Source organism: Mesoplodon bidens, assembly GCF_964165515.1.
Source record: "Mesoplodon bidens genome assembly, chromosome: 8".
In the NCBI taxonomy this organism is placed as follows: domain Eukaryota; kingdom Metazoa; phylum Chordata; class Mammalia; order Artiodactyla; family Ziphiidae; genus Mesoplodon; species Mesoplodon bidens.
In genome coordinates this window covers 68,599,689-68,616,764 of record NC_138165.1, presented here as the reverse complement: position 1 = coordinate 68,616,764, position 17,076 = coordinate 68,599,689, and the positions used below count along the sequence as shown (strand labels likewise).

At 40.0% G+C, this 17,076-nt stretch overlaps 4 protein-coding genes across 5 annotated transcripts in view; 1 reads left to right on the top strand and 3 right to left on the bottom strand.

The window, feature by feature from the left end:
- The window catches only part of ANKAR (ankyrin and armadillo repeat containing), an 86,254-nt gene extending 80,232 nt beyond the window's left edge, over positions 1–6,022 (bottom strand). Inside the window, exon 1 of the mRNA XM_081242596.1 lies at positions 5,937–6,022. The gene's annotated coding sequence lies outside the window, so the exon portion shown is untranslated. The remainder of the gene's footprint in view (positions 1–5,936) is intronic.
- Positions 958–7,942, bottom strand: ASNSD1 (asparagine synthetase domain containing 1; the record flags this gene model as incomplete). 2 transcript variants are annotated; one of them, XM_081242598.1, is made up of 3 exons in its annotated part: positions 958–1,250; positions 5,937–6,118; positions 7,857–7,942. In XM_081242598.1, the coding sequence occupies 3 exons, from the start codon at positions 7,875–7,877 to the stop codon at positions 965–967; spliced, it is 489 nt and encodes a 162-aa protein (XP_081098724.1). In that variant the 3' UTR covers positions 958–964. The 2 variants fall into 2 exon arrangements, with proteins under 2 accessions (XP_081098724.1, XP_081098723.1); XM_081242597.1 differs by having other exon boundaries at positions 6,414–7,877.
- LOC308621774 (protein maestro-like) lies at positions 2,255–3,684 on the top strand (the record flags this gene model as incomplete). The annotated part of the gene is made up of 1 exon (XM_081242514.1): positions 2,255–3,684. A coding segment is annotated over one exon (486 nt), but the record flags the coding sequence as incomplete, so codon positions are not given.
- ASDURF (ASNSD1 upstream open reading frame) lies at positions 7,753–15,360 on the bottom strand. The gene is made up of 4 exons (XM_081242603.1): positions 15,119–15,360; positions 9,781–9,834; positions 8,589–8,664; positions 7,753–7,969 (listed from the first exon to the last, which is right to left on the bottom strand). Exons 1-4 carry the CDS (start codon positions 15,206–15,208, stop codon positions 7,899–7,901), a joined length of 291 nt encoding a protein of 96 aa, XP_081098729.1. The 5' UTR covers positions 15,209–15,360; the 3' UTR covers positions 7,753–7,898.
- Positions 15,361–17,076: the final 1,716 nt, after the last annotated feature.

Below are 17,076 nucleotides of genomic sequence, written 5' to 3'. Positions count from 1 at the left end.
AGATCCAAAATGTGACCCTGCGTTATGGTGGTCACAACTGAATACTGTAGGTGGATGTCAGGTTGGCGTGACGTTGAGTGACTAGGTGAAAAGGCGGAAAGGGTGAGTGTGGGTGGGAGGCAAGAGATGCTAAGTACAGGAAGATGTAGGACCAAGGATGTGCATTTTAAATTGGTATAGACTAAAACATTTTAAATGATTATACGAAGGATACTATAAAGAGGCTGAAGATACTAGAGAGACGAATGTAAGGTTCCTGAAAGGCAGGAAGGGTTGGGATACAAAGAAGAGGTGGAGGCACAGCCTTTTTGATGGATGGATGCATATATTTCTCTTTCTAAAGGCAAGAAGGAAGAAAAGGATGAGTGCACACACAGGTAAGTTAGAACTTTTGGGTTGGAAAGCTGAGCAGTTCTTAGCTGGATGACTTTGATTTCTCTGTGAAAAGCCGAGGTCATGAGCTGAGAATGGGTTAAAGAGAAGGAGGTTAGAGATCTGTGGGACAGGAGAATATTTAAAATAGTCTCCAGAAGTTCTCAGAGCGGGACAGTGAGCTGCCTAAAGAGATGTACCACATGTCTCTCAGGAGTGTGAACCTCAAACAAATTGTTTAGCTTCTCTAAACCTTAGTTCTCTTATCTGTTAAATAAAAACAGTAACAAATTGAGTTATTTCTGGATATAGCCACCATGAAGAGTCAATACAAGCTGCCTTCTTTTAGTGTTGCTGGTGGGAAATTACCATGTAAGAGTTCAAAACAATGTTAATACCACAGTTTAAAATATCCAGGTTGTTCTTTCAAGTATAATCTCTTTCTCTGGAGTATCAATTTGATTAAATTGGTTATATTACGCTACAAAGTAAAAATTCACATAATGAATTTTACAGCCACATTATACAATAATAAAGCAGCAGAGTATTTTTTTAAATCATCATTCAGTAAATGCTATTACACTGTGAAATATTACATTTTAATCTCTTTTTCAATAGAAAGGTTTTCTAAGGAAATGACTTGGAGCCTTCCACATTTATCAGACGCCTTTTCATTATTCTTTTCCATTTTTGCAATTCTGGATCCAAATTGCATGGCCCGTTTCGGCAGAAGAGCAGAGGTTGTTAGACCAAGTTCCACTGCCGCAAGACGCAAAATTAGTTTTTCACCAATTCCACGGGATAAAGTCAAGTTTGCCTTTTCCCAAACCGGTAGGGAATTTAGAAAGGAGACAACATTTTCATCCAGGAAAGGAAATCTAAAATAAAAAGTATAACTACTATTAAAGAAAAAAATCAATCTGTTGTGATTATTTCTTTTGCATTTTCTTCAGTATGTTAATATTTATAGTATAAATTTATTTTTGAGGGCACTATTTTTCTAGATTAAAAATATTCTAGGGCTTCCCTGGTGGCGCAGTGGTTGAGAGTCTGCCTGCCGATGCAGGGGACACGGGTTCGTGCCCCGGTCCGGGAAGATCCCACATGCCGCGGAGCGGCTGGGCCCGTGAGCCATGGCCACTGAGCCTGCGCGTCCGGAGCCTGTGCTCCGCAACAGGAGAGGCCACAACAGTGAGGCCACATACCACAAAAAAAAGAAAAAAATTCTAGTTATTTATACAATTTTATGGCTAAAATTTAATCACATGAAAAACTATTTCACAACACTTGTCTAATTTTAATACATATGCTAAAATATAAAGAAATTTTCCCTCAACAGATAAACAAATTAAGCCTATGATGTCAAGAAATAATTTCAAATTGTTTCACAAGATATCTTGGGAGATGCCTTGAAAATAAGCATGGTCTTGAGTTAATTATTCAATCTGTGTCTGCTCTTTACTATCTAAAGATATTGAACTTTAGGGATACAAAACCAATAATAGAAGGGCTCTGCTCTCCTGAACTTGTGAAACATTTACTTGTGGCAAAACTTTATGGTATCAAAATTGTAATTACATTTAAACTGCTTAAATGGCGACATTTAATTGCTTAAATGCTTAAATTGGTGTAACAGGACAAAATATTAGATTAAAAAAACCTTTCTGCTCTTTTGGCTTTCTTAATTTTCTAGCAAATTCTGTTCTTTTTTTCATTTAAAATACTCTAATCTCACCCCCTTCCTTCCCAATTCCTCAAAATGCAATACAATTACACTAGTGTTTCTATTTCATTACATTTCATTCTAACTTAAGTAGAGAGATCAGAAAGGGTAAAGGCATCTGTTATACAAAATATTTTATAAAAATGAATTGTGTGCTCTTGGAAACTGAGGCTCCAGAAACAGGAGCCTCTGAAGAATGTGTTTTTCAACTTGGCAGAGAGAGCCTGGGACCCCAGTGTTAAAAAGCGTCATATGGCAATGAGAAGCCTGGGAACTATGGCCTGTGAGACCCCGGACAAGGTGAGAAAGTATAAAATGATTGTCCTGGACCTGCTGGTGCATGGACTGTATGACCCTGTGAGTTCTGAAGTCATCCACGAGAGCCTGAAGACCCTGACCATCATCCTGGGCAAGATCCAGGGGAAAGCCTTGGGCTCCTTCTTCATAGACATCACCCTTCGGACCAGGACTTTGTTCGATGATGCTTGCAAAACAACTTTTCGAGCCTGTTCTCCGTATCTGAGACAAAGGAAGGACTACAGCTTCCAGAGTGAAGAGGATCAAAGGAACCCTAAACTCTGCCGGCAGCTGAGCCACTATCATACAGAGCTCCTGCAGTTCTTCCATGCAAATAAAATCCTGTAAACACAGAGCAGCAGGGAAATGGTTCCAGTGAACACATTGCTGGGGGCTGATATTCCCCCTTTTAACTCTTTGGATACTTCTGCTGCTTCTTGTGATTATGATAGAAAAGGGGATGTTGGGAGAGCAATTGATGGCAAAAAATAATACAGTGGAATTGTATAATTACACCCAAAGTACATTCTAAATAGCTTTTATATGTCTCATTTTCTCCCCACACAAATTTTATGAGAAGGTGCATACTTTAAAACATTTAAAGTATATGTAGATTCAGTGCTTATTTCTCAGCTATTTTCTTCTTAAGGATATCTCTGTCACCAATTTTTATTTTTAATTTTACTTTTAATTTCTAAGGCTTAAGAGAATAACTACTACCTGAAGTGTTTTTTTTTTTAATCTGCTATTGATACTTTGCCATTTGCTATTAACACCTTTTTTTTTTTTTTTGCCGTACATGGGCCTCTCGCTGTTGTGGCCTCTCCCGTGGGGGAGCACAGGCTCTGGATGCGCAGGCTCAGCGGCCATGGCTCACGGGCCCAGCCGTTCTGCGGCATGTGGGATCTTCCCAGACCGGGGCACGAACCCGTGTCCCCTGAATCGGCAGGTGGGCTCTCAACCACTGCACCACCAGGGAAGCCCAACACCTTTTCTTGGCGAGACCTATTTAAAGTTGGCCAAGGTACCAAGACGTTGGTGTGGAGGGGGATCATTAGCTTCTCATCATCTTCAACAGTCAGTGCCTCCAAGATCATTCCAAACAAGAATTAATAAAGAGAAAAAAATCGATGAACATATGTTGAAAAACCTCAAGTTAATGGTAATGTGTGGAATAATAATAATAATGAATAACATATATTAAGAATGTTTGTACTTTACTGGGCACTCTCTAAGTGCTTTGCGAGTATTACTTAATACTCACAGCAAGCTGTGAGAAAGGTACTGTTACTACCCTCACTGTGTAGATGAGAAAACTAAGGCACAGGGAAATTGACCAAGATGACCAGTAATTGATGGAGCTGGAATTCAAACCCTGATTTCTGGAGCCTACGTTCAGTCATCCTGTGATACTGCCTTGTTATGGAATAATTGACGGATGGTTAGAAATGTAAAAAAATAAAAGAAATTGAAAAAACAAAAACAAAAAAAAAAAAAAAAAAAAAAAAATGAATTGTGAAAGCAAATTTAAATAAGAGAAGCTAATAGATTACAATTATTATGCCAAAATCCATAATAAATCGGTTTAAATCTAGCCACTATAATGGTATTTATTAAATTACAATTCTCATTTGCTGTTTTAAACATCCTTCACATCCATTTTTACCCAAGGATGTCATGGAAGGGGTCTTTTTAAAATTTTTTTTATTTTTTGGCTGCACCATGCGGCATATAGGACCTTAGTTCCCCAACCAGAGATCGAACCCACGCCTCCTGCAGTGGAAGCACGGAGTCTGAAACCACTGGACCGCCAGGGAAGTCCTGGGGGTCTTTAGAATTAACTGTTTTTACTGAGTAAAATAAATTCCCTTTTCTCTGACCTAGCTGAAATAATGGACTGAATTTCTCTTTCTCTCTCTCTTACACATATACCCTTCAAAAGGAAAACATTTTACACACTCTGTATTGTGGCATTACTTATTTCTTTATAATGAAATTTTGAAAATTATGATAATTTTACATGTCAGAACTGGCAACACAGGAATGACAAGGTAGAGACAAGAAACAATGAAGTCTCAGGGTTCGTGTATTATGATGCTCCAATTCCCACGAAGCTTATTTGGACTCCTTGTTCTTGCATGCTCGTACCCTTGTAATAAAACCATCACTTAATAAATTAACCTACTTGAACAAATTTCTGCTTTTTATAATTAAATGAAACATCTTCTTTTATCCTTAATGCTTTAAAAAGTTGTATTCAAGCACTTGTTTAGTATCATCAGAAATATGTTGTAGGTAAACACAAACACCTAAGATTAAAAAAGAATATACACATGAAAGTGGCTTGATCTCTGAAACTTTTAGGTAATCTGCAACATATGACTAAACTGTGTTCAAAAAACATATGGGGCTTCCCTGGTGGCGCAGTGGTTGAGAGTCCGCCTGCCGATGCAGGGGACACGGGTTCATGCCCCGGTCTGGGAAGATCCCACATGCCGCGGAGCGGCTGGGCCCGTGAGCCATGGCTGCTGGGCCTGCACGTCCAGAGTCTGTGCTCCGCAACGGGAGAGGCCACAACAATGAGAGGCCCACGTACCGCCAAAAAAAAACATATGACAGAGGGGAATCCAGTACCGGAACCACCATTTAAATCAGTATGGATCTATAAAGGCACACCTTGTTTTATTGTGCTTCATAGATACTGCGTTATTATTATTTTTTTTACAAACTGAAAGTTTGTGGCAACGCTGCGATGAGCAAAGTCTATCAGTGGTGTCATTTTTCCAACAGCATTTGCTCATTTCACGTTTCTGTGTTACATTTTGGAAATGCTCGCAATATTTCAAAATTTTCATTATTATATTTGTTATGGTGATATGTGATCAGTGATCTCTGATGTTACCTTGTCATTGCTTTTTGTTTTGTATTTTTAAATTAAGGTATATACATTTTGCTTTTAGACATAACATTGCTGCATACTTAACAGACTACAGTACAGTGTGAACATAGCTTTTGTATGTGCTGGGAAACCAAAAAATTCACGTGACTCGCTTTTTTGCGGTGATCTGGAACTGAATCTGCAGTATCTCCAGGTATGCCTGTACAGACAGAAATGTCTGTAGAGACGAAGTCAGACTCTGTAACACTGGAGGAGAAAGCTTGGGAGTAGGACTATGCCCTTACTGGGAGGAAAGCAAACATCTGAAACAAAACAATGCCCCTTACACACCTTCTCTCAGTATTTCACTACCTCAAGTTTTACAGTCTTTCACTGTAGTCTTAAAAGCAATCATGTCATTGTATCGTATCTGAAAATTACTGAAAAGCCATTTCTTGGAGAATGAGTTCTGGAAAAACTGTTCCTCTGGCTCTTCTCCAGCTTTGCTTCTGACCGACTGTGTTTGTAATATAAAGCCAAGATATTGCTGCTACTGTTATTCATTTGAACAAGTCCCCAAAGAAAAAGGAACCTAAAAATCTCCTTTTACAGTCTATTGTCTGTACAAGATTACCCAAAAGCCCTCAGATAGATAATAGGAATTACCTTGCTTCTTTTCCATGATCACCAATAACTCTGTCATCACGACCAAGATTTCTAGAAGAAATTCGACCCAGTTCCATCGCGATTTCCTTATTCAGTCCTTCCAGCCCGTGTGTCTGGAAGCGGACACGATGACGAGAATAACCTGCGAGCTGCTCATCTGCACCAATTCCAGTAAGAACTACCTATAAAGGTTTAAAGAAATCCAGATAAAAAACGTTATCTACTATACAGTAAGGAAAATAACTAAGATAAAAGTCAAGCTTAAGAAATGATAACCCCAAAGATAACATTTTCAGAGAAAAGCCGTAAGGCAAAGTCATAAAATAGTAAACTAGGCCCAATTTTTACAAAGTCATATACTTTGTGTTGTAGTTTAAATGCAACTGAAATACGCTATATTCTTGCAACTTAAATGCTAAAAGCTTTAAGGGTCAAAGTTAGGTCTCAGAAATCCTGAATAGAAATACCGTGTCATACCTTTGCACTACTCTGGTATGGTTTTGCTTCATCTTGGATCACTAACCAACCAGCTCCTCCAGAAGCAAACCAGACTGCACAGCCAATGCTGTCATCCAACACTGTATCCAAGGGCTGAATTAAGTGGGATATTCGAGTTCGTCTTAATCTTTGCAGTTCTTCCAGAGAAACATTAATTTCAACAAAATTCCAAATCCGGGAAGGGTTGGCAGCTTGTAGTTCCTTTAGCCCTGCTCTTCCTGTGATTCGATCTGGTACGTTGAATTGTTCACCAGGATTAGTGGCAGCAGCAGCAGTGACATTTTTAGAGGATTCTTCAGAGCGTTTTTCACAATTATTTTTCTCTTTTCTCCCTTTTTTGTTAAAACCAGCTGGTATGGTCTTTTCTTTAGTCATGAAAGCCACATTAAGAAGATCAATTGGTTCATCTAAAGGAATATGACGGTCAGCAAGCGCTGCGATAACCATGGAATCAATTCCCCCAGAAAATAGGATTGCAACATTTGCTTTCCTGTTACTAGTATTCAAAACTTCACTTTGTGTCAGGTTTTCATCCCTAGGTAAACACAAGACACGTCTCTTGACTGCGATACTCAGGACATCAATGAACTGCTGGACTACTTCCTTCATGTGTCCATCAGTAAGAAAGACCTGAAGGGTCTCTCTTGACGGTGGGACGCTGGAAATGCTACTGCAATGGATCTCAAATGCGGCTTCTGGCAAAATCATATTTAAAGGGACAACAGGTTCTTTCAGATACAGTTTGGCTTCATTTGCTGCCACTGATACAAATGTTGGCAAATCTGCTGAAATTTGAGTTAGGCTATTAACACATTCTTTGATAACATCCTCCCTAGAGTTGTATTTCCAAGGATACCATTTTAAAACAACAGCTTTGGAAATGGAAGCAGACTTGAGATCAATTCTGAAAATTCCAGATGCTGGAACTTCTTGCCACTGATTGGCCACTCCAGATGTTTGGGCGCCAATCGAAGAGAGGCAGAAACTCTTGCCCAAACTACTAAAATGCCAAAGCAAGCTACGACGACCAAAAAAATCCCTACCAAACCACAAAGAATGACTAGATGCTTGATAATATATAAAAGACCAAGGACCTTGGACTTCTGAGAAGAGTGACAAAATATCAGATTCATTCTTACAAGAGGAAAGATAATTAAACATTATTTGGGTATCATTCTCTTCAGCTTCAACCTTTATTCCACTAAAGACTTCTCCATTCCACAGGAATACATTGCCTCTTTCATCTTCAACAGGCTGGGCAGTCAACACACCTCTTAAGTGAAGGACATGACCAGAAAATAAACACTGGTAGTTAACATTAGACTTTAACAACTGTTTACTACTGTTGGGTCCCCGCCGTTTAAGATTACACAGTAAATCCTCTTTCAAATCTTTGTTGAAATGCTCAACAGAAAAGCTTACTGCACAACAAATGCCACACATTGCTATGTAAAATCAAGTTGACTATTTCTTGATTTTGGTCTTCTCTGAGTTTTCTATTTCTTGGTATTCTTTCCTCAGCTCATCCAATGTATCTGTGGGGGAAGGGAGAAGACATACTAAGTGAAATAAAAATTCTTGAACCTTTACCTAGTAATTCAAAGGGCAAAACAGGTTATTTTCCAAGATCAAAACATATGAGTATATGTACTACGTTAGTTTGAATAATAATTTACAACAGGCTTCTAATGAAGAATGTTTAGTATTTAGGGAACTTGTTTCTGTTTGTTAAATGCTTATTTTGACCCAGGCATAGGGCTATGCACATTAAATATATGTATCATTTTATTTAAATCCCGTAAGACTTTGGAGGCTCAAAGTGATTCACTCAAAATCACAAAGGTAGAAAAATATTTCATACCTAGATCTCTCTAAAACTCTAAAGCTTACGTTAATTATTATCGCTTCCTAACACATCTTATATTTTTTAAATCTGATTTTATTTTTACTGTTGACTCATCCTTGGAAGGCTAACTTGAAAAAAACCAAACTACTGCATTAATTTTATTAACAGGTATACCACCATCCCATCTTTAGATATATGTTTAAACATTGAGATGTAGACAGTATAATTTAGGCACCATCATGAATTTCTACAGAAAGCCCACAAAAGAATTTCTGTGTGTTTCTATATAATGTACCAAAAAAACTTACTTTTGCTTTCAGAAAGCATTTCTGTTCGGTCTGCAAGAAAGAATATGTCGCTGTTCTGCTGCTGCCTATATACTTTCTGCAAAACATAATTTAGGCTAATATCATGATTTATTCTAAAAAGTAGATGTCAAAACTCTGAACCCTATTATTGCTTATTCTTGAACTTCAGTAACATGTTCAGAACAATACCTTAGCAAATACAGATAAACAAACAGAACTCACCCATTATCCAACTATCTAGAAATTGCTACCATTAACACTGAGGTAAAACTCTTTTTTCTCTGCATTTACTATAATACCATTTTTCTTTAGTAATATTTCAGTTTATTTGGTCATTTAAGTGTTTCCAACTTTTCACCATTATAAATCAACGTTGAGATGAATGTCTTTGTACCTAAATTTTTTTGCACTCTCATGATACTTTCTTAGGTATCAATTCCTATAAATGGAACAGCTGGATCAAAATGTTACATAGCTTTAAGACTTTGATACATTATGCCAATTTGCCCTCTAGAAAGTTTGTATCAATTGTACCGTACCTGTATCAGAAATGTCTAACATGTCAGTTACCACGTAATCTCTACAATGCTTTAAAGGGCTCAAATCATTTAACTTTAAAATATATGTTTTGGCAGTATAATGACCCATGAAACAGTAGCTTGCTTGTTTGTGAATATGTTAATGGAAATGGAGTTAAATAACCATGTTAAAGATTTGGAAGCTTTGAGTAAAAAACCTGGGGTGGGGGGGAAGAAAGGGGAAGCATTTATCTTTTTTTTTTTAAACAATTATTCACATTCACTTGAATAGTTTCTACTCTTCTCAATAGATTTAAAGTTCATTTATTTCAAAAGAAAACACCAATTCAAGTATAAAATAAATACCATTAGTGACTATGGCTGCAAGATAACATAGCACAATTAATATCATTTGGTTCAAAGGTAATGTCAATTGCATATGATGGGGAAAAGATTATCAACAGCTATGGTTAATATGTAGATATCTATATATGATATATATTAAAAAAAATCACAGACACTTCATTTTTGCAATTTAACTAAAAAGATGCTGAAACCTTGTAAATTTTAATGTAATATAAATCTTATATGTAGTTCTTATAACTTTTGTATATAGTTAATAAGATATAATCAAACCCTCCCACATACTGTTTGAAATAACTCTAATAACTCACCCTGTTCTTCTTCAGGTTAGAAAGTTCATCCACAACAATTTTTTGTTCTTTAATCTATTAAAATAAGAAAACATTCTTAAATCAGAGGTTATCAAAGTATGCTCAATGAGGGCCCTTTAAAATTAAAGACATGGGATAAGTATTGATTGTCCAAATGGGCAGTCTGTGAATATATAGATTCTTTTCAACAGCAGCTGTGTGGAAGTGCAGGTGGGGGAAAGCTGAGGGAAGAAACAGTGATTAGACTTACAAAGTGTTAGATGGCTCACTGAGCCCAGACAGGGTGTTGGTAACCAGCATTCATATTCAGGCAAGAGCCATAGTTACTAAGATTTACATCTTTTATTTAAAATAGAGAACGTACCAAAAAAAAAAAAAAAAAAGACAGTATGCACCAAAACCCAAAAGTAATACCAATTTTTCAATGATTTCTTTTAAATTATATTTTAGCTTAAAAAAAAAAAAACAAATGGAATGAAGAGTGGGTTACTCAACCCCCCACCCCCATTCCCATGCTTTTCATGATTTATGTACTAAATGGTACAGCCAGACATTCAGAGGGAACAAGTAGCAGTAAGTGCCCTACCTGGGGTAGTACAACCCATCACTTTCCATCTTTGCTTTACATCTCAAAGGTTAGCACAGGGCTGGCACTGTTGAACTAGGTCTCACTTTTTATTAGTAGAAGAGGGCTCAACTAAGTGGAAACTAAGTTTCTTTTAAACTCTTTTCAGTAATGGTAGCTTTATTGTGAACATGATTGATTACATAGTATCACTAGAGCCTCTAAAAGCATATTTTATAATTTTGGCCTACCTCGGAAGCCTCAAGGATCCGTTGTACATCAGTGTAAGTGGCAAGCTATGGTAGTAATCAGAGTGGGCCATGTGTGGTTTGAAAATTCATTCCTCACAGATGTGTATGTACCCTTCTGCTCTCCAGCTGACGGTCACTGTAGTAACTGACTAGAGATTGAGTTGAATTCCAGGATTGAATTTGTACAACCTCCTGGAGGCTTATGTTTGAACAGCACTTTCCCATTCATTTTAGGAATGGCAGGTATACTTTAGTACTTCAGACAAGGAAACTGTGATGGAGGGATTAGAGACTTGCCCAAGATGCCACTGTCAGTGTGGGACAGAACCAAAGTATTATCTAGGACATCTATTACCTCAAAGGCTATAGCCATCCTCATCTCAAATTTATTTTTAAAGTTTTTTTTTTTTCCTGCTTATGGAAGTTAAGATTTATATTATACTGGCTCCCTTTTGGGGGGGAGGGGCAGAAGAGTGATAATCAGATACCCATTTTAGGAACGTAGCTCTGGCTAAAGTGAAGGACATACTGGAAGAAGGCAACAATGGCTGAGGAGAGGCCAGTTAGGAAACCTTTGCAGGATTCCCTACGGTGGATGAAAGTGGCTGGTTTAGGATGGTTAAGAGTGTACATGGTGATAAAGGCACGTATTTCAGATGGGCCTCAAAAATAAAACTGATAGGGCTTCCTGACGTACATAAAGTTTGGCTCCCACGTTACTGGCCTGGACAACTGGATGGACGGTGCTGACATTTTCTGAGACAGAGAATACAGGCAGCAGATCTAAGGTGAGCAGTATTTCTAAAAGTATTAGAAGAGTACATAGAAAAAACCCAAACCAGGCTCCTCCTCATTAGGGAGGAGGCCCACACCCTTGCTCTCTGGGTGTGCGTCTCTGCCCTGCTTCTATCTTAACTAAACAAACTTTCTCTGTGTTCTCTCCCACTTGTTGTGCTATGTCTCTAATAATAAACTTTGTACCTGTTTTTACAGTTTTGCCTCCGTGAGAAATGCATTTTTCACTGGGGGCAAGAGCCAGGGACTGTGGTGGCTGGGATCCCTGGTTTTCATCCAGGCTCCCCAGGTTCAAGTCCTGGGCAAGGAATTAAGTAAGATCTTGCTTCACGCCATCACTCACTGCTGCAGCTCCGAGATCAGATGGTGCTGAAACCCGGGAGCTGAAGATACAAAGAAGCTCTTCTCCTCAAGTTATTTATGGTTTACAACAATTTGGTAATTTACACCTGTGGGTAAAATTAAAACATTTATCTTCCTCTCTACCTGCTCCCTCCTGAGACTGGAAACTCTTAGGTTCCCAGTAGCTTTATCAGCTCCTCTATGCTGGGAACAATTAAATCATACTAAGGATAATCAGTCTAATTACACCAAAAAATTGGGGCAAGTGCCTTATGAACAATGCCAATATATAATTTCCCTGAAAGATAAGGATTGGTACAGAACAGACTAAGTCAGATAACCTGGATATATACTGGGCAACACCTAATGGAAGTTCTTGACTTAAATTCTTACTTATGACCTTACTAGTACTGCTAGCCCTATTGTTTTCTATATTGCCTGTTTTACAAAATTGTTGCTTATTACATCATCAAATGTGTGACTGAGCCTCTGATAAAATGATGATACATAGTTCCATATGAGATCAATGATTTTAATAGTGTAACTCTAAATATGGGAAGACAACAAGAGGGAATATTTACCTGGACCCTAAGGAATTAGTAAGACAGGTGGTCCAGAGGTTTTTGGCTACTGTTAACAGGGCCTAGTCCAGTAACACCACATTGAGTGGCCTGTCAACGAAATCTTTGCCAGACCCCGGAATGCGCATTCCTAGCACTGTGGGACGAAATGGTCATGAAATGCCCCCCAAACCATGGTTAAATTTATGACCATGAAGGGGCCCTGCCGACTGGTAACTGACCCTTGCCATCTACCTCTACAAGGACTAAATCATGGCCACTGCAGCTGCTGACCTTCAACACCCCGGGAAAGGAGTTCAGGGTGGAGATCAGAAATGAGGCACTCTGGGGGACTTCCCTGGTGGCGCAGTGGTTAAGAATCCGCCTGCCAGTGCAGGGGACACGGGTTCAACCCCTGGTCCGGGAAGATCTCACATGCCGTATAACAACTAAGCCCATGCTCCACAACTACTAAGCCTGCACTCTAGAGCCCACGAGCCACAACTACTGAGCCTGCGTGCTGCAACTACTGAAGCCCGGGAGCCTAGAGCCCATGCTCCGCAACAAGAGAAGCCACTGCAGTGAGAAGCCTGCGCACCACAACGAAGAGTAACCCCTGCTCGCTGCAACTAGAGAAAGCCCACGCGCAGCAACGAAGACCCAACACAGCCAAAAATAAATAAATAAATAAATAAATAAATACATATTTTTTAAAAAAGAAAAAGAAATGAGGCACTCTGTGCTCTGGGAAAAACTGGTAGGACAGCCCTTCAGATTGTCAGATATTTTCAGAAAAAGATTTTATGAGCCCAAGTTCTTACATCTTCTCATACCTAGGAAAACACTAACATCATTAATGGTAACATCTGCTTTGGCTATTAAGGAGAAAATTTTCAGACCAATAGCACCTGTTATCTATGTGTTAATACCACATTAAAAGTTAAAACCTACTTAAATGAAACTAGACAACTGTCTATCTGGCTACAAGTCACCCCAAAGCGTCAGGTCCAGATTGGGTTTCAGGCTTTATCTCCTGAAGAGAAATGAGATCTATTTTGTCTGTTAACGTCCAGGTTGTCACTCCTCCAACTACTAACTAGGTCTGTCACACCTACATCAATAACACCGGGTTAGTAGAAAAAGACATCAAAAAGTTTTATGACCGTGCTCAATGGCTTCATTCCTTTGGACAGGGTAACCCAAGCGCTGACACTATCTGGACTACAGTTAAAGTAATGCTATCAAATGTAACCTGGTTCTTACTCCTGCTTGGGCCCCCGGTTACAATAATTCTTTTACTGATCTTTGGCCCCTGCCTTTTATTAATCTACTTGTCTAGTTTGTTCTTTCTAAGGACACAACGGTTTCCCAGACAAGATGACGGTGATGCAGATTCCAGCCACTCCTTGGAATAACAAAAGAAGTCACCCTGGGCCCCTTAATGAGACAGGACGAGAGCTCTGTGACCCCAACTAGGTAGGGTCTACGAGCGCCATGCCAGCATGAAGAAGCTGCAGAAGACAGACCTTTGCCCTTCAACCTCCCGATAAAGATGTATTGGGGTTCACATCTCTCAGGGGGAATTTGAGGCAGGAGATAGATGGGCTCCAGGCTAGACATATACAACTGGCCTCCTGTTCACACTTCCTGGAGTGAGAAGAAGATGGGCTCCAGACTGGACATTCATTACCAGCTCCCTGTTTACATTTCCTGAAGCAAGAGACAAACGGGCTCCAGGACTACATATTTATGACCGGACTCTTGTCTATCTGCACCTCGATATAAAAACCAGCAACAGAAATAAGAGTAAATAACCGGACATTGGACATTTTTATGGCAGGGACAGAGTGGGACTAAACCCTGTGAAAAGATCAAGAGGTCATACATTTCCCATCCTTGGGGCAAGGGAAACATTGCACATGCGCAGAAAGGCTCCTTGGGGGTCAAAAAGGAGGGGGCACCACCCCATAATATGTGATGGCCGTCCCATAGGCCTCTGGGCTGTAATCCATCTTGGAAAAAAGTTGCGCACGCATGTTGGGGAGGATCCTAGGGCAGGTCAGGTGTGGAAAAAGAAACCAGATAATGGGCCAAAGGTAAACAAAGACCTGGAAGAACTGCCCTATATAAACGACTTCACCACCTCTTTACTGCGCTCCTCCTCATTACGGGGGGACATCCACACCCTTGCTCTCCGGGTGTGCATCTCTGCCCTGCCTCTACGTTAACTAAACCGTTTCTCCGTGTGCTCTCCCACTTGTTGTTGTGCTACGTCTCTAATAATAAACTTTGTACCTGTTTTTTGTTTTTAAAGAAAAAAAGCAATTATGAATCTCAAAGACATGTTGAGTAAGAGACGCATACGCTGTGATTTCATCTACATGATGTTCTGGAAAGGATAAAACTCGTGACGCAGAGCAGATCAGGGGTTGCCCGAGGTTCTGGGTTGGGGAGAGCACAGCTATAAAGGGAGTCTTTTGGGGTCATAGAACTGTTCTGTATCCCAATTGTGGTGGTGGTCACACAAATTTACACGTGTTAAATTTAGAGAAAAGAAAAAAGGGTCAAATTTTACTGTACGATAATTTTTAAAATAAAACTTTAAAAAATTCATAATTTGAAAAACAAAACAACTAAACCCCCGCCCTACTGCCAACTGGGTCTAATATTGGGGCAAGTTTCAAGGTCTCCCTTTAACTGTAGCTGTCAAAACAGCGGGACAAAGCCGAGACCAGGCCACGCGGCCGCCGTGAATCTTCTCCGGCGGGGGGAGAGCGGCGCCCCGTCCCGAACCTGGGGACCTTGTCACCTTGTCCCACACACACCTTGCTGCTGAGATCTTCCTTGTGCTGGGAGGAGTTGTCGGTAGGGACCAGCCCGGAGCCGTCCTCGGGTTGCGCACCTCGGCTGGGCATCTCCACGGAGCGTCAAATATGCAGGATGCGCAGCCCGGAGAGCGTTCTAGCGGCTTCCAGTCCACAGCCTCAGAATGTCTGAGCTCCCAGCGGCTCCATCCCCCACCTTTCCCTTTTCCGTGAGTCCTACCAATGGCGTCTGCGCGCTCACTCTTACGCCTGCGCGCTCACTCTCTTACGCCTGCGCGCTCACTCTCTTACGCCTGCGCAGTTTGGATCGGGCCTGGGAGCAGTTGTACGCGTGCGCACAAATGATTAGTGAGCACGTGATCAGAGCCTTGTTGTGAAATCTGAGAGGCTCCCGAACGGTCCCCTAGTGGATGGGGTGTTGAAACGCTCTTCACCACGTGGCATCCGGTAGACTGTGAGTTATATGCGCCCCCCAGTGGTAAATATAAAGAATAGAAGCGCTGTAGAAATACCGCTTAATATTTATCATCTACGCAAGAATATGAAGCCAGGCACAAATTTAAGAGATACGTTGTTGGCAACGGAACTGTGCAGACTAGGTAAAGTTGTTGTTGACTTGTTATTAGGGTTAAAAGATAAATACAGGATTCCCAGTTAAAAATGAATTGCAGGGGCTTCCCTGGTGGCGCAGTGGTTGAGAGTACGCCTGCCGATGTAGGGGACACCGGTTCGTGCCCCCGTCCGGGAGGATCCCACATGCCGCGGAGCGGCTGGGCCCGTGCGCCATGGCCGCTGAGCCTGCGCGTCCAGAGCCTGTGCTCCGCAACGGGAGAGGCCACAGCAGTGAGAGGCCCGCGTACCGCAAAAAAAAAAAAAAAAAAAAAAAAAAAGAATTGCAGATAAACGAATAAATTTTTAATATAAGTATGTCCCATGCAATATTTGCAATATCTCACTCCTATGAGAAAAATTATCCAAAACTTGGAAATAGGCAAGAATTTACCAAGGTGTTCATGAAAGAACACCTTCGCTGAGCTTGACTTTATGTTGACTGGGCTATTTTATAATTCTGTAGGGGCGGGGGGTTGGGTAACAGGTAGATTTTTGTCTGGCTGATATGCAATAATTTCTATCTGATACACCAGATAACCCCACACGTTGTGACTTATTGTTCTGTAAGATATTAAACAGTTTTGCATCTAACTCTGCAGTCCTACCCTAATTTTTAAAATGAATATACTTCTACTTTCGCATGTACTCTTAGAATTGGTTTTAGCATCTTACTTGTTCGTTCATTAATTAATGAGTTGAATAAAACTTTGACAAATGTTCATTTTATATTTGCACAGGAGACATGGTTTTCTGTTTTTGAAAAGTATACTTTAACGTAGGAAATCTCAAGTTTCCACAGAGATGCTCAAGTGAACTCATGTGATGGAGCCAAACTTTATGGCTAAGGAAGTGTATGTACCTCATGGGTTGTTTTATTGGCTCTTAGAGTAAATCCAAAGCAGTTATAGAACTAACCACTGTCTGTTTTTTCTTTTTACTGATTTTTTAAAAAAAATTTGTTTTTGTTTCTGATTTATGCATAGCTAAGTTATTCTGCATTGGTAGCAATGATTGAGAATTTGGTTTTATGGCCTAACCATTTGGTGATACCTGTTGAATGATGGCTATCTAGTCTCCATTAGAAGTGAGATGACAAAGAATCCAGTATTTTAGTCTTTTCATTTGTCCTTTGTGAGCTCAGATTGATTAAGAATGTTGTGCCCACTGGGAAGAACAGCTTTTTGAGATCTGAACTTGTGTGTCTGTGTTTACTTTCAACCTGGGGTTGAGGTTGTAAAGCTGAAGCTATAAGCTTTCTAAGTGTCTGTGTCTATAATTTATAACAGCCTTTATATTTTGCTGAGTAAAAGTAAAATGTTTTCCTACTCTGTAGGGTATTAATAAAT